General features: G+C 39.6%; 1 protein-coding gene, 1 non-coding gene and 1 pseudogene across 2 annotated transcripts in view; 2 read left to right on the top strand and 1 right to left on the bottom strand.

The window, feature by feature from the left end:
* Window positions 1–514: 514 nt before the first annotated feature.
* WDR43 (WD repeat domain 43) overlaps window positions 515–21,056 on the top strand; it is a 39,135-nt gene continuing 18,593 nt past the window's right edge. The window contains exons 1-6 of the mRNA XM_019970488.2: window positions 515–774; window positions 9,858–9,995; window positions 13,064–13,185; window positions 18,618–18,738; window positions 19,520–19,659; window positions 20,889–20,991. Of these exons, the coding sequence (XP_019826047.2) occupies window positions 550–774; window positions 9,858–9,995; window positions 13,064–13,185; window positions 18,618–18,738; window positions 19,520–19,659; window positions 20,889–20,991 (849 nt within the window). The 5' untranslated portion in view covers window positions 515–549. The remainder of the gene's footprint in view (window positions 775–9,857; window positions 9,996–13,063; window positions 13,186–18,617; window positions 18,739–19,519; window positions 19,660–20,888; window positions 20,992–21,056) is intronic.
* LOC139185810 (large ribosomal subunit protein uL15-like) lies at window positions 17,457–17,883 on the bottom strand (annotated as a pseudogene).
* LOC139186000 (small nucleolar RNA SNORD53/SNORD92) lies at window positions 19,151–19,235 on the top strand. The gene has a single exon (XR_011569577.1). It is a non-coding gene; the product is annotated as a small nucleolar RNA SNORD53/SNORD92 (small nucleolar RNA).

Below are 21,056 nucleotides of genomic sequence, written 5' to 3'. Positions count from 1 at the left end.
TGTGGCTGAATAGTACCTGACATTTCTTGAATCAGAAATTTGGTGAAATGTTATGGAGACATTAAAAACTGAACATTTGGTGCGGTAACATGGGATAAATCTTGACCAAAGAAGACTGAAAAGACTCTCCCTTTACTTTAATACTATTATGACTGAATAGATTATTAATGTGAGCAGGATTACAGATTTTAAGTGGATAAGGAAAAATGGAAAGTGTTGTCACAATCACGGAATTATAGCTGAACGCTTGTTTCAAACATCTCGTTCAATCATGTTATTTAAATTAAAACAAAAAACACCTTTTCCTTTTTTTTTTTAAGGCCAGAGTCCTGTCATTCTCCTCCACTCACTCGTCTCCATAACAAATTAGCACTGAGCCCACCGGGCCACCGTCCATGGGTAGGCGGTCCAACGCTCGCTCGCATCTCGAAGAGATACTCCCTCTGCTCCCTGAACTCCCTCCGCCCCACTTCCTCCCTCCAGGCCCCGCCTCTCCCCGATGCGCCTGCGCAGGGCCGAACACGTGGCTGCCGCGGAGCAAGAGCAGCAATGGCGGCGGGTGGCGGTGGTGTTGCCGACCCCCTGTCCCCCGCGGGGGTCCCCTGCGCTTTCTCCCCGCAGAGCCAGGCCTATTTCGCTTTAGCGTCTGCCGATGGTCACCTGCGAGTGTGGGAGACAGCCAACAACCGGCTACACCAGGAGTACGTGCCTTCCGCGCACCTCAGCGGTACCTGCACCTGCCTGGCCTGGGCGCCAGCGAGGCTGCAGGCCAAGGTAAAGTGAGCAGAACGGCGCGGGGCGGGCACTCTCCCAGGCTCGGCATTATTGCCCCCCGGCCCGGCGGCGCGCGGTCTGGCATCGCGCGTGGCCCTCGGAGGCCCGGAGCGAGGAGGCACCGAGCGCAGTGGCGGCGCAGGGTGGGCCCACGCCGCCACCCCCGTGCGCGGCCTGTCCAGAGGGCAGAGAGAACGGGTGCGGCCAGATCCGACGGGCAGTGGACTTGAGCCCTACCGGTGGGCTCCGTGCTGTCTGGGCCTCTCGTCGCCGGGGCCGCCATATTCGCCGAGGCCCCAGGCCCCCCAGGGGCGGCTTCCTGCCGCCCGGCCGGTTCTCTTGGCTTGCGCTCTTCAGAACTGTGGGTTTTGACAGAGCCCCGCTTTGGGGCAGTACTATTCTCCGACCCTTACCGAGCTCATCGACTTTGCTTTGGGCAGTTAAAATGAACAAGTCTGTTTCCTTGCTTCCGGACACCCCCATCCACCGCCCCCCCCCCCGCTTGGGTGCCGGCTCACCACGTGTTCTCTCCCACGTCTAGGATGTGAGACTCTTGAAAGTCCTAACTTTCCCAGCCTGGGTTCCATTCTTAGCCATTTGAACCTTCTTGCTTTTAAAATTTTAACATCTGCACGCCTCGCCCTTGATACATCCCCTTTTCCCCAAGTCTGAAGTCTGCATTAAGACATGGAGGTAAAGTGAAATTGTAGCTTAACGAACATGAGTCCAAGTGAAGTTTCTCTTAGACGGGGCTACTGCTGAGTTAGGGAAAGCTTTTCACTCTTAGGGACCCATCTCAGGTAAGATGCCATTCACTTTTGAGTCACTCGACTACGTCTGCACTAACTCAGACGCACGTGGGTACTGCACCTATAAGGTAGCCAGCCCGGATCAGTGCAGTATGATTTGAAAATGTCAGTATTGACCTGTGTGGGGTTTAGCTAACACTCTGTTTCAACCTTAAAAAGTGTTTAAACACAAATGCACTAAAAAGGGGAAAAAAAACAACAACTGTTTGGTACAGATCTTAACTCCCTCTGACTATTCCAGGAAACTTTCCTCTAACTTTTTAGGTTGAACGTCGGGATATAACTAATTTGTTACACTTTGCATGAGTATGCTTAGATATTTTTCAGATATTAAGCTAGGTTTTTATACTTTCTAGATGAAGTAACTCCGATTGACTATTAAAGAAGCCGTATCAGTGCACAAAACTAGGACTTAAAAAAATCACAGTTGTCATCAAGATTACAGCACTTTGCATATTTCTCCTTTTCAGATTTCTGTGTTTGTGTTTTTTTTTTGAATGTATATTTTTAATTTTATATAATTTTTAAACTTTACGTAATTGTATTAGTTTTGCCAAATATCAAAATGAATCCGCCACAGGTATACATGTGTTCCCCATCCTGAACCCTCCTCCCTCCTCCCTCCCCATACCATCCCTCTGGGTGGTCCCAGTGCACTAGCCCCAAGCATCCAGTATCATGCATCGAACCTGGACTGGCAACTCGTTTCTTATATGATATTTTACATGTTTCAATGTCATTCTCTCAAATCTTCCCACCCTCTCCCTCTCCCACAGAGTCCATAAGACTGTTCTATACATCAGCTGTCTCGTACACCAGGTTATTTGTGTTTTTTAACAGTCTTGTAAATGATAATAGTTCCTATGGTGATAGGAAATGTGGAGCAATGATTAGATGCAAGGACCCAAACTAAACTCCTGGCCTCCCTATGGTGATAGGAAATGTGGAGCAATGATTAGATGCAAGGACCCAAACTAAACTCCTGGCCTCGAATCCAGGCTTGGTGTCTTTGTATTTGTGCCTCTAGTTCCTCATTTGTAAAATAGGAATAATAGTGCTCACCTCAAGAGTGGTTGTGAAGGTTAGTATTACTTAATGATGCCTAAAACGTCTAGAGTAGTTCCTGGTGTGTAAGTGCCGCAAGTATTAATTGTTACTGTCTCTTATTTGCATGGTTAGTCCTGCACGGTAGATTAAAAACTAACTTTTTGCTTTGTTCAGGAAGAAGAACCAGGTTTTGGAAAATCAAGCGACTTGAAAAACACCAAAAATAGAACCAGGACTAGAATACCAGTGTTTAGAGCTCAGCTCTTCATTATGAGCAACAAATCGTTACTATTAGGCTGGCAGACATTTGTCACCCACTTGATTTTCTCTTGCCTTGCAATCATATGTCTGAAGAATAAAACTTTTACCTAGTCTTAAACTTACTGTTAAAATCAGTTTGGGATTGTTTATAGCACAATGATACGGTAGAAAAATGGGTTTGGTTTCATACCCATGAACCAAACTTGTTTTGTCACATTGAGCAAGTCACTTTACTTTTGGAGGCCTCCTTGAAAAAGAGTCAGGCTGCATTAAAAAAAGTTCTTACAGGCTTCAGTATCCATTTACTCGTATGCTCTCACTTTAGCCAGCTGACTCTATAAAATACCCTAAAGTCACATTTTTAAAAACTTGAGAGTCAGAACTAAGAACGTTTAACTGACTTCACCGAAGCCTTAATAACCAGTGAAGTAGTTGTGGCCATTAGAGTCGAGGGCATTGACTGCTGATCCAGTGCTCTTACTTGAACCTTAGATCTTGAGTCATAGAATTGCGAACTGGGAGCAATGTAGAGATATCCAGTGTTCATCTTGGGATTGTATTCTCGTGGAGCATCAATTTCACTTGAAAATTAGGAAGAGAAGCAATTTTCCTGTATTACACTTGCATGTGTACTTCGTAAAATTGTAAAGTCAGGTGATTTTTAAAGATAGTGGTTGCTGCAAATCTTCATTTTCTACCTTTGCTCCCAGGTCCCTGGGTTATGATCCTTGCCACTTAAGTTCTAACATGTTTTCGTAAGCTTTTATTGTAGATTTATATTATTTTATAGGAGTATTCTCTGGCTTAGTAATTGGCAGTTTGCCACCCAAGGACAAATTTTGGTGACATTACACTTATTAGTGGAGAAAAACGATTTGGTGCTGGGTTTCTTGGGTGACAGGAGTTAAAGCAGTGGTTCATAAATTTTTAGAAAAATTAGACTGTTGCTGCTTGTTTTTGGTCACAAAATGATGATAATTCTTGGCATCTTTGTCACAGTGGTCTTTAGGACTTTTTTGTATGTATTATGTAGCTAAGCATTTTATTTCAGTGATGGAGCCTGGAGGAAGAGGACCGCAAATGATGATGAGGAACATGCAAGGAGACAGGTTGATGGACTGGGTGAACGCTTTTTTTAGAGTCTCAGGTTTATGTGTTTAAGGCTGAGATGTTAGATGATATGCCAGAGGCACACATTAAGTGGCTGAGCCACCTGCTATTTCATTGCTCCTTTAAGATCCAAACTTTTCAGTTTTTCCTTCCTTAACTGCTGATAAGTCCTGAAGAAACGGACTGGCTACCACAGTAAATGCATTTATGTTGCTTTGCTGTCACTGCAATTAAAATGACCCTGCATAGCTTAGTGCTTATTGAATGAAGCACATGGCATTTCAGGCTTTGGACAGGGCAGGCACAGTAGCATTAAGCATGTTTCTGGGAAAGACCTGAGCAACCCCAGTCCTAACCCTTAGAGAAGAAGCACAGTTTACTTATGTTACGATATAATGCTCTGTCCTAAGGTCTCTCCAGTGTTTAGACTTAAAAAGAGTAAGGTTTGCGTATTAGATCTTATTGGCAGAAATAAATTAAGATTTATTTTTGATGTACATACTGTATGTAATTACATGTAAAATGCACACATTTTATTCGTTGTTACCCATGAAATTTGAGCATTTGCCAGAGTAAGGGACAGCTAAAATAGGCCAAGAAATGGTGGCATAGGAGACCAATTGCAGAATGAAACTTGAAACTTTGCCATGATTTTCAGTGACTAGAGGTCAGTATTTCTCAAAAATAGGTTTTGAACTATTAGTGGATTGTGAAATAGATTTAGTGGATTGTGATAGCATTACAGAAATGGCATAGACAATGTAGAGTGTATTTTGCATAGTAAAGTTTAAGTTTTTTGGTGAAACTTGTTTCAGCTGTATACACACATGTTTTTATGAGTGTGTATGTATGTAAACTCTTCTTACTCTAGGATCTCAGCCTAAAAAGTCAGTGCTTAATTGATCAAAATCAGACTTCTCATCACCTGGTTGTGCTTTTTCTCTCTGTCTTCACATCTGTACCATGCCTTGCTTTTATGAATCATGCACATGCAGATTCTCACTCAGCCTTCCGATTGCCTTCTAGATCAAACACGGCTTTCTTGAGACTGTTGTTTGCATTTATTGCTTACCTCAGCCAGCCTTTCACATTGGCAAAGACTCTGTAGTCTAAGTAATAGACCCTATCCTTTTGGTCTTCATTCCTGGTACCTTCTGGAGCTCAGATTTTCTTCTCTCTCTTTTTTTTTCCCCACGCTTCGTGTGGCTTGTTGGATGTTAGTTCCCTGACCAGGGATTGAACTGGAGTCCAGCAGTGAAAGTGCCAGAGTCCTCACCATGGAACCACCAGGAAATTCCCTGAAACTCAGATTTACTGATTACAGATAGATGAACTAAATTTTTAGCCTACCTTTTCCATTACTTTATATATTTACACATGTCATTAACATGCACATGACATGAAACAAAGCAGTATGACTAAGACATTAAAGAAGAAATAAAGACAATTCAGATATACTGTGTCTGTAATGCAAAGCAGAGTATGACTTGAGTCTTAAGAGAAAGAGGAGATTTTTGTGGAGAGAACGTATTTGAGGTCGACCCTGAAGCATGGATCGAGTTTTTTTTTTTTTTAACCAAATTGAAATTTGAGATGGGTAGAAAAAGTTCTCTCCAAAAGGAGGGACAAGCCAATGGGAAAGTGTATTCGTGACTCTGGTGGCTCAGATGGTAAAGAATCTGCCTGCAGTGCAGCAGATCCGGGTTAGATCCCTGGGTTGAGAAGATCCCCTGGAGAAGGGAATGGCAACCCACTCAAGTATTCTTGCCCAGAGAACTCCATGGACAGAGGAGCCTGACAGACTACAGTCCATGGGCTTGCAAAGAGTCGGACACAACTGAGTAACTAACACACATTCTTGACTAGGGAGTGTAATGTAAGGATGGAATTGGAAATGAGACTAGAAAAGGTGGGCTGGAGGGAAATTGTGGATGCTTTTGAATGCCAAACAGTTGTTTTTTTGATTTACTCTTCTCTGAGGAGTCATTGAAATTTTTGATCACAGAAATAATAGGTTCTAATAGAAAATGCCAACAGAAGTCTGTCATGATCTATAATCATTAGTCCCATTACACTCTTGATTTCAGAAGTATATAGTAATGGGGTTAAAATATTCAGTTCAGTTCAGTCGCTTAGTCGTGTCCGACTCTTTGCGACCCCGTGAATCACAGCATGCCTGGCCTCCCTGTCCATCACCAACTCCCGGAGTTCACTCAGACTCACGTCTGTCGAGTCGGTAATGCCATCCAGCCATCTCATCCTCTGTCATCCCCTTCTCCTGCCCCCAATCCCTCCCAGCATCAGAGTCTTTTCCAATGAGTGTGGCCAAAGTATTGGAGTTTCAGCCTCAGCATCAGTCCTTCCAATGAACACCCAGGATTGGTCTCCTTTAAGATGGACTTGTTGGATCTCCTTGCAGTCCAAGGGACTCGCAGGAGTCTTCTCCAGCACCACAGTTCAAACGCATCAATTTTTCAGCACTCAGCTTTCTTCATAGTCCAACTCTCACATCCATACATGACCACTGGAAAAACCATAGCCTTGACTAGACAGACCTTTGTTGGCAAAGTAATGTCTCTGTTTTTAAATATGCTATCTAGGTTGGTCATAACTTCCAAGGAGTAAGCATCTTTTAATTTCATGGCTGCAATCACCATCTGCAGTGATTTTGGAACCCCCAAGAATACTGACACTGTTTCCATTGTTTTCCAATCTATTTCCCATGAAGTGATGGGACCAGATACTATGATCTTTGTTTTATGAATGTTGAGCTTTAGGCCAACTTTTTCACTCTCCTCTTTCACTTTCATCAAGAGGCTTTTTAGTTCCTCCTCACTTTCTGCCATAAAGGTGGTGTCATCTGCATATCTGAGGTTAATGATATTTCTCCTGGCGTTTCTCATAATGTACTCTGCATAGAAGTTAAATAAGCAGGGTGACAATATACAGCCTTGACGTACTCCTTTTCCTATTTGGAACCAGTCTGTTGTTCCATGTCCAGTTCTAACTATTGCTTCCTGACCTGCATACAAATTTCTCAAGAGGCAGGTCAGGTGGTCTGGTATTCCCATCTCTTTCAGAATTTTCTACAGTTTATTGTGATCCACACAGTCAAAGGCTTTGGCATAATCAATAATAAAGCAGAAATAGATGTTTTTCTGGAACTCTTTTGCTTTTTTGATGATCCAGCGGATGTTGGCAATTTGATCTCTGGTTCCTCTGCATTTTCTAAGTCCAGCTTGAACATCTGGAAGTTCGTGGTTCACGTATTGCTGAAGCCTGGCTTGGAGAATTTTGAGCATTACTTTACTAGCGTGTGAGATGAGTGTAATTGTGCAGTAGTTTGAGCATTCTTTGGCATTGCCTTTCTTTGTGATTGAAGTGAAAACTGACCTTTTCCAGTCCTGTGGCCACTGCTGAGTTATCCAAATTTGCTGGCATATTGAGTGCAGCACTTTCACAGCATCATCTTTTAGGATTTGAAATAACTCAACTGGAATTCCATCACCTCCACTAGCTTTGTTCCTAGTGATGCTTCCTAAGGCCCACTTGACTTCACATTCCAGGATGTCTGGCTCTAGGTGAGTGATCACACCATCGTTAAAATATTAGGTTTCACTGAAACACACATTGGTTATATAAACTTATCTGGTTGCATGTGTTACTTGTTTGGACATACGCATCCTATTGAATGAGAAGTTAGTTTTTAAAAAGATCACCCAACTTGGAGAAAACTTATGTGAGTTGTTAGTTGTTTGAGGTTAACTAATTGGATTATTATTTAGGTTTAGACCAATGATCCTCAAAATTGGGCATAATTTCTGTAATATTCCTACCACTAGCCTTCGCTTGCTTCTCCCCAAAATGGAGATTTTGCTGATAGGTAAATGAGGGTTTTGAATGTTAATGTTTAATTTCTAAAATTTCTTTGTGCTTTAAAAAAAATAATTTATCTGTTTTTGGCTGTGCTGGGCCTTTGTTACTGCCCAGGCTTTTCTCTGGTTGTGGTGCGTGGGCTTCTCATTGGGGTGACTTCTCTTGTTGTGGAGCACAGGCTCTAGGGCATGCCGACTTCAGTAGCTGGGGCTCTGGGGCTCTGGAGCACAGGCTCAGTACTTGGGGCCACAGGCTTTAGTTGCGCTGTGGCATGTGAGATCTTCCTGGGCCAGGGATTGAACCTGTGTCTCCTGCATTGGTAGCCGGATTCTTTACCACTGAGCCACCAGGGAAGCCCTCTTTGTGCTTTTTAATGCAGATGCATATCTACAGAAAAACATACACATATTTGGATCAGCCCATGTTCCACACGTTAGAAACCTCAGTGTAGGTAATTTTAGTTTGATTTAAGGAAAACCAAGAATAGAAGAAATACTTTCTAGAATCTTTCAGAGAAGAGTTTTCTGATGAGGTAGTATTAGGTTGGTACACTTTCCCCTGCTTCCCTTGCCTGAAATTGGTGTCTGTGTTCATAACCTTACGCAGAAGCCACATTTGCCCTCTGGGATCATTCAGAGGTGCCTTTAGAAATTCATGTAACTGAAGGTGGAGCTTGGGACAGTTCTTGATTGAGTTTAGTGTTCAGTCAAATTAAATGTTACTGATGAGACCATCAGACTTAGACTTTGACTCTTAATTTTAACTTCTCTTTTGGGTTTATTAATGTAATACATTTCTCAAGACTTGTAAAATGTGCATTATTTTTTCCATATTTAAAGATATCTTATTTTTTGTTAAATCTTTCAATTTTTTGTTGACTTAGTATGTCCAGTGAATCAAATTCTTCAAATGTAACATCTCTGTAGGATAACTAAGAGGAGAAAAAGAGGAAAATGCCTTATAAATCTCCTCCTTGATAGTCTGTGTACTGCTAACATCAGTTTCCTTGGTGGTTTTTTGGGTTGGGCAGATTTTATGTATCGTGAACTGCTTTTTATGTGCTGTAGAGCAAAGATCTTGCAGTATTGAAAAAAAAAGTTATCTTTTTTATGGTTTTGGTCTGTTTTACATGAAAAGAATGGATTTCTCAGAATTTATGTTAAAACATAGGCTAACAAGCTTTAATTTTAAAAAATTATAAATATATGGAAGAAAAGTTACAAAATTATAAATTATTATTTGGCATTATAAACTCTAAAATAGTACTCTGAAGTTGTACGCACTGGTTGTCTTCTTGATGGACAGATAGAAGCTGTTAGTTTCATTTTTTTTTTTTTTACTTTCATTTTTTGAAGTAAGTCAAAGAAGGCTTGGACTCTTTGACACTAATCACAAACAGAGCATGGAACTTTCAGATTGACCCTTAATCAGTCACTGGAGCAACTTCTCTGATGTGTGCTTTGCGCTTCTCTGAGAGTTCAACTATTTTTTGACTCAAATTGAAGTAATTGTATGTTTATAAATGTAAAAATATTTGAATCCCATTTCCTGAAAATGAAGCCACAAGGCAAGGAAAGATTTTGTGGGTAAAGGGGAAAGTATTGGCTGCTTGTATATGGATCTGTAATCTTTTTGCTTCGGAGTGGAGACTTCGCTTGGACTTGTTGGGAATGGTTGGTTTCTGAGAAGTCGAAAACAGGCTGCTTGGAGCCCTTAGAACCCTACCAAGAGCATTCTAAGTTCTCCTATTTCAGAGGTAGGAGACAGGGACAGGTATTAGAAGTTCTTCCTGTGGAGTGATTATACTCTAAGTAGTGAAAAAGAAATCATCTGAGAGCAAATCCCATCTCCACTTTAAAAAAACATTTTTTAGAAGCAGGCACATTTCATTTGTGGGCTCAAGGGCATTTGCATTTATGCATTAATGATGGTTCAGTGTTTGAAATAATAAAATAAAAAATTGTCTTTTTTTCCCCCCAGGAAGGTCCACAGAGGAAAAAAAGGAAATCAGAAGCTATAGTAACAAGTAACCAGGCTGACTTGTTGGCTCTTGGTACAGCAGTTGGTAGTATTTTATTATACAGTACAGTAAAAGGAGAATTACACAGTAAATTGATAGTAAGTACCTATCTGTATGTGTGTTTTATGTAAAAGAGTGATGTTGGGAAACTGATTATGAAAAACAAAGCAGTTCAGGATATGCTATAGGATCTGTAGTATAAGGGCATTTTCTGCCCCTTCCATATTTAAAATTTTGAACAGTAATATTTGATAATAGCTGTGCTAGGTAACCTTGTCACTATTATAGGTCAGAATATGAAGAGTGTGAAGAACTGTTGCGTAGGCTTAAAATAAGAAAGGATAAGAAGAATTCTGGGTATCGCAGACAGTAGCTGAAGGAAGGAGCACACCACGTCCAGGGCTCGGGAACAAGGGAAGCTGTGAGATTGTTGCTGAAACTCAGACCTTTGTGAAGCAGATGTTGCTCTCTGTACAGATGATGTCTGTCGAGGGAGATTGGCCCTATGGACTTGAGGTCCAGACTTCTGGGAGGAGGGAGTGGGCCCTAGCTGGCTGCTGGTATCTTTGAAAGGAGCTGATGAGACAGGTTCTCCAAGTGTTGAAAAAACTGCATCTTAAGTTCAGCTGCTGCTGAAAGGATTGCTCCTGCTGGGTTGAAGAAACGCTGGGGTGATGCAAACTGGGAGACAGGAAGGTAATAAGTCCCTTGGTCTGGAGCCCACTAATGATCCCACTAGCAAAGCAGAAATGGGGTTTGCAGAGCCCCAGCCCCAGCATCCAGAGCAGAGAGATGTGGGCTTGGTGCTGCCAGACAGTAACTTAATTGGCATGATTTGTTTCAGACTGTTACCTATTACAGTATGCTTTTGATGTTCACTTAATTTCTATCTGTATATAGGAATGCTTTCTGTATTTATAAATAAAAGACTGTTTTCTCTTTTAAGTAACATCTATCCATAGTAATTTGGAATACCTGAAGTTAGAAAGGGAAAAAAATTGTACCTAAATTTTAAAAATTAATTTATTTTAATTGGAGGCTAATTATTTACAGTATTATAGTGGTTTTTCCATACATTGACATGAATCAGCCATGGGTGTTCATGTGTCACCCATCCTGAACCACCCCCCCCCACGTACCTAAATTTATCAATGAGAGATCCTCTGTTGATAGTTTTAGTCAGTCTATTTTGTATCCTGATACTTCCCATTATATTACAGCTTGAGTAATTTTTATATTTGTTCAGACCTAGTTGCCTAAAGTCCTATAAATTGGATAGTCCCTTGGTGGTGTTACTGACCATTGAGGTAGTTTCTGATTTTTTTGTTATAAAACTTTTTTTTCTTACATGGGTTCCCACAATTACTAATCTATAACTAATGAGTCCAAGGTGTGTGTTAGGTGTTTTTATACATAGTATAAATTTTTTCTGAAAGTTTTCCTAATTTGTCCTTGTCTCAGTGGTGGCAGGGTACCTGTGTTTCAGCAATGTTTTTGTCATCATTGATTATTCTATTAAAACAACAATGAGACCAACCAAAAACCCAAACTTATTTAATAGGTGAAAATTTTTATTTGATTGTTAAATCTGCATTTAAAAATATATCACTTGTTTTTATATTAAATACTGTAAAAATAATATACAAATGAAATAAAAACTTTCAGAAGTATATGTAAAGGGACACTCCCTTCGTTCCTCCTTCCTCTGCAAGTTGAGTGTAGGCCTCATGTTTGCTTTTACCCCACTATACCCCGGATCCCATCTTTTGATTTGGTCAGTCTTCTGTGATCAGCAGGGACCTACCATTGGGTACACGGTGGTACTGTTTCAGTCAGTTACAGACGTGATACTGATGGAGGCTTGAACTCCTTTTTAGGTCATTTTGATACCTTGCAGGATTATATATAAACCTTTGGCAAGGAATGAGTTTATTAGAAGTAATTGGTATTGAGTCAATGTTTGTTGAATGAGTAAATGAATGAATGAGTGGACAGTTGCTAGATGCTTTCCAAAAAGGTATGCTGGCCCTCTAGCGACATGCGATAGTGTCGTTTTCACTGTAGCCTCACCAGGATGGATATTACAGTGCTGAAAAATAGGTAGATGAACACACTGAAAATGTTGCTTTGTTTTGCTTTGTATCTCTTGGATTACTTACTGAAAATTTTTTAAAAAATTTCTTACTGAGTTCTTTCAGTGGAATTTATCCGTTCATATCCTTTGTTCAGTTTTTTGTGTGCGGTTATGAAGTAGGGCTTTGAGTAGATAGCTGTTAGGAAGGAAGGGAAGTAATTGAATTTAACATTTAAAATTATTTTTCTTTTTTGGTGGGAGCAGTCTGTATGATAGTAGTAGTGAGTTTACCTTTATGCTTAGCGTAGATATGTATACAGTCATGATTCATTGTATGTATATTTAATTAATGTGAATTTAGGTGGAAAGAGTGAAAAAACAGTAATTGCTCAGAGAGTAGGTTTTATCCTAAGATTTAACACCTTACTCTGCTGAATGAGCTTGTTCTGGGATGTGTTAGATGGGAGACTTGAACTTGTCTTTCCGCAGTTAATGTGTCCATTTCTATGCGGTGCCTCTGAGTAAGCAAGCATTTTGCTATGCTAAGTATATTTAAACTTACATCTGTATGGTATGAGCTGTGACACATGGAAACATTCAATGTTTCCCTGAAGAAACAATGATTTTTAAAATTGAGAGAGTGTTTGGTACTTTTTTTGTAAAGGGATTTTCAAGGATAGTTTTAACTAGAAGTGAATTTTACCTTAAGTGCTGACTTTAAACCCTTTAAGATTTGACTTTACTAGTTCACTCAGGTGTCCCAGACTATTGCCACTATGCATGAAGTATTTTATCATGCTTAGTGCTGGCATTCCTATCAAAAGCAGCAGGCATTTAGGACTTTGACTTATGATGTATGTTTTTCCAGCAGAGGGGAAGAGAAAGTTAATATTTGATAAAGTTATAGCAGATTTATCTCATTTTTAATGTTGGAAATGGATACTCATTTTAATTAGGTTAATGGGTAGGCCTTTTTATTAGGTTAAGGCCTAACATTTTAGTTAAGTGTTCAGTAATGAATCTAGGGTGCATATTATACATTATACCGGATGAGCTTTTTTTTTTTTTAAACTTTTTTTAAAAAATCTGCAGAATGGCGGACATGACAACAGAGTCAATTGCATACAGTGGCATCAAGACAATGGCTGTTTGTATAGTTGTTCAGATGATAAACATATTGTGGAATGGAACACACAGACATGCAAAGTAAAGTGGTGAGTAACATTGATACTTTTGGGATAGCTCGATGCCTATTTGGGAATGCATTAATGTTTTGACAAATCATGGCTGTATTCTTGATATAAGTAAAGTTGGGTATTGGATACAATGGGGAATGTAGACATTGGTAAGGTTATAGACTGTTTTCAAGGAATTTTTAATCAAATTGGACATAGAGGATTTTAATACATAAAAGTCTATGTATTAGATACATAAAAATACATAATACATAAAAGAGGATTTTAATACATAAATAACGGTACAGGAGTAAAATAACTGCATAAGAGATGCCATAAGGTAGCATGTAATTCGGAGAAGGCAATAGCACCCCACTCCAGTACTCTTGCCTGGAAAATCCCATGGACGGAGGAGCCTGGTGGGCTGTAGTCCATGGAGTCGCTAGAGTCGGACATGACTGAAGCGACTTAGTAGCAGCAGCATGTAATTACTGGTCAGATGAGTAGGGTGGTGTTGGGAAGGCCTGGTGGAAGAGAAGAATTTTAGCTGGTCTTCTTAAGAGAGGTAAGACGGATAGAAGAGGGCAGGAGAATCTTTTTGAGGGTGGGGAAAGGAATGTGGCATGGAGATATGGCAGGAGCAAAGGCTAGGAGAAAGAAAAGTGAAAGATTTACTTGGAATGGAGCAGTAGAATTTAAGAGGAGGGCCATGCTGGGGAATAATGGCTGGTAGAGGATATGAGCCAAAGTATCTGTATAAGAGTCTGGCCGTAAGTTTTTGATAAAAATCTCAGACAATCTTCTAGTTCAAGCACCTAATCCTGTGAGTGACTGTATAGTAGATGCTTAGTGAATGTGGACTGTTGAATGTAGTTGAACTTAGGCAGATGAGGATCCTAAGGGGGATAATGATACTCATAGTCTTACAACTAATAAGTGGCAGGGGAGTTCTAATCTTGCTCTCTTGAATTCTGGCACAGTGTTTTCCTGCTGTACTAAAACTACTTTTTTTTAGAGTTTTAGATGTTTGATAAGCAGGAGACACTGAAGGTCAATGTCATGGGAGCAGAGTAACCCAAATAATGTTTTAGGAAGACAATTTGCTAGGACTGTGTAAAATGTATGGGAAGGAGCTAGTTCAGAAACAGACAAGCTAGTTCAGAGGCAGAGAAGCTAGACCCAGCAGAAGGGGTGGTGAGAGAGGCTTAGAATTTTACAGAAGGTTTGGGGCTGGTGGTGCAGTGAGTCATCTGCCTAGAGGTTTAGTGCATTCCAATAACCACACTCATGGTTGTAAAGAGACACCTGTGGAGATTCTTGTCCACTAGGTCAGGGTGGGGCCCATGCAGCTATACTTTTAAATGCTGTCTAGATGAGAGTTCACCAAGCCAGTCCTTCCAGGAATGACTGATAATGTTCAAGGCACTGTTCAACATGTTATACACAGTATTGTTTTTGTAACACTGCAAGGTGGTCTCCGTCCCAGTTTTGACTTAAGAGAGAGGTTGAATCAGAGTCTAAACTTTCACCCAGCTACGCTCTCTCATACAATATTGTGTTTACAGTTTCATTCTTGGCATTCTTATGCTATAGTTAATTGATTTTATTTTCCATTTTAGGAAGATGAGGATTTAGCTCTTAGTCCCTACCTTTTTCTATCTGCATTTCCCCAGTGTTGTAATGTCACACTTTGATTAAACAATATTCATTGTTCACGTTATACCTACCTAAATACTGTTTTAGATGAAACTTGGACTCTGCTGTTTGTATTATCTTTGGGCACAAAATTTTGGGGTGTATTATTGCTTCATTTGCTTAGTTTTGTGTATACTTGTCATTAGTTCAGTCTCATTCCTGCAATAGTTTAAATTTCACATATTTTCAGACACATCAGTTGATGAATCAGTAATTTAATTTTTGTAGGCTTTTCTCCAGTTTCATTTATTTCTTGGAGGACTTCTCTGCTCTATTCTAGTGATTATCCTGAGATTTCCTTTCATTATCTTGAAAATTATCTTGTCAGATGGAACCTCTGTTTCCTAGACCCCATTCTTCTCTTCGTTGGTTTATTTCTTCTTTTTGGTGACACACACAAATTGGTAGCTTCCTGGAAGACAAGCAGAATCTCAATACATTTACCATGCATGTCTTCCAGTGTCTTTATTTCTGTCCTCACAGTTGATTAATAATTTGAAGATACAGACTTCGAGTTGGAAATAATTTCCCCCAGGATTTTGAAGCATTGGTTCATTTTTTTGGCTTTCATTGTTAATTATTCTTATACACTGAAATATTCTGTGTTTTGTTTATTTTTTTCTTCAGTCAGTGCATTGTGTTGGCCCTTGAGGGACCATTTAGCCTGGGAATTCATGTTTTTCATTCTTCTTGTACTACAGATCTGATAATTTAATTCCCGCTTTCTCCTTTCTCTTATACTGCATACTGTTATTTAGATATTGTGTCTCCTGGACCAATCCTTTAAGTTTCTTACTGTATTCTCATTTTAACTCTTTTGTCTTTTCCTTCAGTTACCTGGGAAATTGCTTCAATTTCACCTTCTAAGTCTTGTATTGAATTTTTAAGTTCCTCAAACTAAATTATTAACTTCTGGGAGTTATTTTATGTTCTTTGAATATTTCTTTTTCGTTCTGTCATGTTTCTTTCATGCCTGTAATATTTTCTAATTCTCTAAAGTAGTGCAGGATTTAAGTTTTTTTTACTTATCATCTCCCTCTTGAGGATGTGTTTTGATTTTTGTTTGATTTTGGTTTCTTTCATGTTAAAGACATTCTTCAAGTGACTGGAGATCCTTGACTGCCTGTTGTTTTTTGAAAATGAAACATTAAAAAGCTGATTGGAAAGCCTGTGTGGGTGTGTGGCTCAGTTGCTGGGCTCATTTGTAAAGTGGTTGGGAGGCCTTCAGAGTTAATATTGTAGGTTACTCCTCTGGAACCAGTCACATTTCCTATTGCTTTTCCATCTTTAAAGTGCACATTATGCTACTTGTGTCTACAGGTCTGATTTAGTGGGTCTAGGTTGGAGCTTCAGAATTCACACAAGTTCCCAGGTACTACTGATGGAGGGAGGTTAACAGGTTGCAAAGCTCTTAATGGGGAGGGGGGCGGGCTTTGGTGGTGGTAGCTCTATGCTGGCGTTTTCAGTGCTCAGTGGTGAAGTAGATTCAGAAAGCTTGTCAGGATGGTGATCATGTCCTTTTTTTCTTTAAAGTCTCTCAATTCAATGACCAGATAGTAAATAAGGAATATAGGTGAGTGCTAAAGCTGTGGGATTTGGTGAAAAATTGTCAAGAATGTTTGGTACCAACGAGAGTAAAGGAAAAGTTCTTGCTCATTATTGCAGCATTTCCTTGATTATTGGTGAGGTTGAGTTTTTCACTTTTACTGACAAGTTGCCTTGCACAGACTTCTCATTGTGGTGGCTTCTCGTTGAGGAGCACGGGTTCTAGGGCTGTTGGACTTATTGCTTCAAGGCCTGTATCTTCCCAGACCAGAGATTGAACCCATGTCCCTGCATTGGGAGGTGTGTTCTTAACCACTGGACCACCAAGGAAGCCCTTGTTTGTCTGTTTTTATTTTGGGGTTTTTTTTTTAATCAAGGAGTTTTTTCTTTATTTGTCTTTCTAAAAATGTTTATTTGGCTACACTGGTCTTATTTGCAGTATGTGGGATCTAGTTCCCTGGTCAGGGATTGAACCCAGGCCCCCCACATTGGGAGCATGAAATCTTAGCTACTGGACTACCAGGGAAGTCCCTAGGAGTTCTTTCTTGAGTATAAAGAGATATTTATGTATTCTGAGTATTAATTCTTTTTTTAAATTTTAAATTTATTTTTTAATTGAAGGATAATTGCTTTATAGAATTGTGTTGGTTTCTGCCAAGTATCAACATGAATCAGCTCTAGGTATACATATGTCCCTTCCCTCTTGAACCTCCATCCCCATCCCACCCCTCTAGGTTGTTACAGAGCCCTGGTTGCCTATTTATTTTTTGTATCTTTCCCCCCCAGGCTTTTGCTTTTAATTTTTATGACTTATTTTGTGGTAAGAAGTTTTATTTAATTAAATTTGTTTGTTTGTTTGTTTTTTCTTTGTGATTCCTTATTTGTAATTGCTTTGGAAGGCCTTTTCTAACCCCAGAATTATAAAAACATTCTCATAAACATTTTTTTATTTTTCGTCAGTTTTGATTTAATTTCTAAAGGTCATTGTATGTGTATTTTAAGAATCTAATTTTGGTTTTCTTGTTTTTTGAAAACCACTTATCGTTCAATGAATTTCCCAGCATGTCAGTTCAAGCTACCAGTACACAAGCTGCACCTATAGCCTTAATCTTCACCTTAGCTCTTCTGCTGAAGAGTTTGGCCTTCACAAAGACAGGCTGCCTTGGGAGCTTTCCCTTCCCCAGAACTCTGTAGTAACCCAGTCACACCACATCAGTGATAGGAGCAGCTCCAGTCTTGGTCTTGGCAGCATGTACCCATGTCTGTGTACTAACCAGGGTCCATAATTTATCATGGCTGGTAGTTGGGCAGAAACCCTGGTTCCTCTTTAAGTGGTACTGCCTCATACCAGCTTTCCCAGAGTACCCTGGGTGATGTTTTTGAAGTTGATTCTGTGGTGGTACTTGCATTGCCTTGGCCTTCTGGTGTTTCCGGAGGCGACTGTGGCCGTGGCTCACGTGCTCCTAAGTTTCGGGTCTCCCTTAGTTCGGATGGCATGTTGGCAGCCTAGACAAAAGAGTAGTTTTGTTTTTCTAAATGAGTTATTTGACAGTTCCAATATGACTAGCAGAGCAATATGTTTTCCACTTTAGAATTAACCTTTTTTGGTAGGAAAATTGCTGCTGTTATTTCTTATTATATAAGTGAATGGCCAGGCTAAGCTCCTTGTTGCTTATAAAAGTTTGTTAACGTGTGTGACAGTCTGCAGACACTCTTGCTGCTAATCGTATTTGTGATATTAGAAAGGGATCATCTATACCTAATTTAGTTTACTCTATCAGATGGGGGCATATCTGTGTGCATTTGGAATAGAAATAGCCTTTTTGTACCATAGGTTAAGAGATCATTTGTGCTACTAAGTACATTCTCAACCTTTCAGAGAATGCAGGAACTTTGGAGGGGACAGTGGCTTTGCAGGGGTCCAGCCAGCATGCCCAGTTTCCTGGGTATTAATAAAATCCACCTCATGGATCACAGGATACACAGCTACCCATTGTACACTCTCATAGCTCTTACCCATTTCCTGGTACCTCTCCAGATTCTCTGTCCTGTTGGGGAGGCAGGACCTTGGAGATCTGTCCAGGGTTGGTTACTTGACTCAAAATTCGGAGGATTGTCATTTGGCCTAGAATCTTAAGTGGCATTTTTAAGGCCTGATTTGTTTTTTGTTTTTGCTCTGAGTAAAGTTTCCTCCCCATTTACTGAGATGTTTTTATTTCTCTTCAATACAGCAAATGGAAAGGTGATAATAGCAGTGTCAGTTCCCTGTGTATCAGCCCAGATGGAAAGATGTTGCTTTCAGCTGGTCGAACAATCAAACTATGGGTTTTGGAGACCAAAGAAGTCTACAGAGTGAGTGGATCAAATTAGTCATAAGCATAACAGTGGACTGGAGCAAGTATGGAGAAAGGCAGAAATCTGAACAAGAGAATATTGTTTTATAAGATTTGTTACTTGGAAACATATGAAATAGTAGATTTTTAATAGACAAAACTTAGCCTCCAAATCTGTTAAAATAAATTAGATACGTCTGTTTCACATGCATTGCAAAAATGAATATAAATGGAAGAAATGAGTAGAATTTGAATTAAATCTCTGTTGATAATTATAATTGTGTAATAATGATAGTAATTTTTAATTTCTAGCTTGCATCCAGTATTTGGTACACTTTTAGTATTTAACTAAGGAAGCTTAGAATTAACACAATACTTAACTGTGGAGATACAGACTTACGATTCAGTGTACTTGGGTTACTGAACTTTTGGTGCTGTGATGATGCCTTAAAATTGTGGTTTCGACTCACTGAGAGTAACATGAAGACCTACAATTCCTTGGCTGTGTCTGAGCACCCAAGCACCCCTTTAAAATGGGTAGAATGAAGTGAGTCTTTAGGGTAAAGATAGAGGGAAAAAAGATTATGGGATAGGGTCATGGGAGTTGGAAGGGACATCTTTAATGTTCAAATATTTTCAGATGAAATTTTTTAAAGTGAGAGGAATACAGCACAAATAATTAGTCTGGAGCTCTGATTTCATATATGTATTATCTATATTGTGTTTGGTACATGTGAACTCTTAATTTTTGTTAGTGCTTTATATCCATCTTCTCCTAAATGAGATTTAACTTTCTCTAGCACTTCACAGGACATGCGACACCAGTTTCATCACTTACGTTCACTACTATCAGACCTCCTAATGAGAGCCAACCCTTTGATGGAATTACAGGTCTTTATTTCTTATCTGGAGCAGTCCATGACCGGTTACTTAATGTCTGGTATGTAGTCTTTTGGATTTGGGAGGTAACATTACCTTGAAAGGATTGGTCACATTTACATGGTAAATATAAGTGATGAATATGAGATTGGCTTTATTGTATCTAATGTTAGATTTACATTGACTTATAATGAGAAGTTAAGCCTGCCTAAAAATCAGATCTTTATGAGAAAAATTTAAGAGTGTTACATTATAGAACTTCCTCTGTGCTTGTTTAAAGGTACACTAGGCTGAATATTTTTGTGACTGGGCAGTTTAAAAACCTTGAAAATTTTTTTTTTTTTAGGAAAATCTCTGATTTTGTTGAAAGAAATGACTACTGGATTAGTTCAGTAATGTCTGTTTGCTGACGGTTTAATACACACATACATAGGTGATGAACTTATGTTAAATAACAGTTTATCGAACTCAGACACTTTCTCCATAAGAATATCTTAGCCCTTTTACTCTTAGGGATACTAGGCTTCACTTCAGCATTTTTCTTGGGGGCCATTTTAAACAGAAGTCACCAACCAAAAAGCACAGGAGCAAAAAGTGTGGCACTAAGCAGGCTGTGAAAAGAATCCTTAGTGTGAAAGCTGCAGTACAAAGGCAGAGCATCGCCTTGTTTAACCTCATGGGTGTTGGGCTGCTCATAGTCTTCACTGCTCTGTGTATACCTGTTAAAGACCATGAAATCACCGCAAATACTGATTTTGGGGTCTGCAAATAAATTTTAACAAGTAGGCATATTCTCAAATAAGGAATCAACAAATAATGAGGTCATTTATCTGTTTATTTCTGGACTCTGTTTTCTCAATATTACTATGATGTTAATTCTCCTCGCATTAATCTATAAATTCTGAGTGAACCCAGTCAAAATACCAGCAATGTGATTTTAAAATTCAAGTGGAACTGCAGAGCACTTAGAGTGGCCAAAATGACTTTGAAAGAGAAGTTGGAGGACTCACTTCAAGACTTGCAAAGCTGTAGTGATCAAGAAAGTGGCATGGCCATCAAGATAGACAAATGGTCTATGGAAAAGAAGGTTGTTCATTGTTTAAGTCTGCCACAAACACGTTAGTGCTTTCTCTTTTCCCATGCAACCATGGTACATGGTAGTGACACAAATATTTTGCTTATTTTTGCCTTTAATTACCTTATTTAGCTTTCAAAAGATGAACTGCTCTTTGGCCCCCTTTTTCCCCCCTCCCAGTGTCTTGCTGTCTAAACCTTGGTTTTATTATCTAGGCAGGTCCGGTCAGAAAACAAAGAGAAGAATGCAGTGATGTCTTTTACAGTTACAGATGAGCCTGTCTATATTGACTTGACTTTGTCAGAAAACAAAGAGGAGGTAAGCGGCTTATTTTTTTTTTTTTTTTTTTTGTGAATTTGTTTTTGGACTTCACAAATACTCTT

This window comes from Bos indicus, chromosome 11, assembly GCF_029378745.1.
Source record: "Bos indicus isolate NIAB-ARS_2022 breed Sahiwal x Tharparkar chromosome 11, NIAB-ARS_B.indTharparkar_mat_pri_1.0, whole genome shotgun sequence".
Classification (NCBI taxonomy): Eukaryota; Metazoa; Chordata; class Mammalia; order Artiodactyla; family Bovidae; genus Bos; species Bos indicus.
The sequence above is the reverse complement of the archived record's forward strand: the minus strand, read 5'-3'. Positions and strand labels throughout refer to the sequence as shown.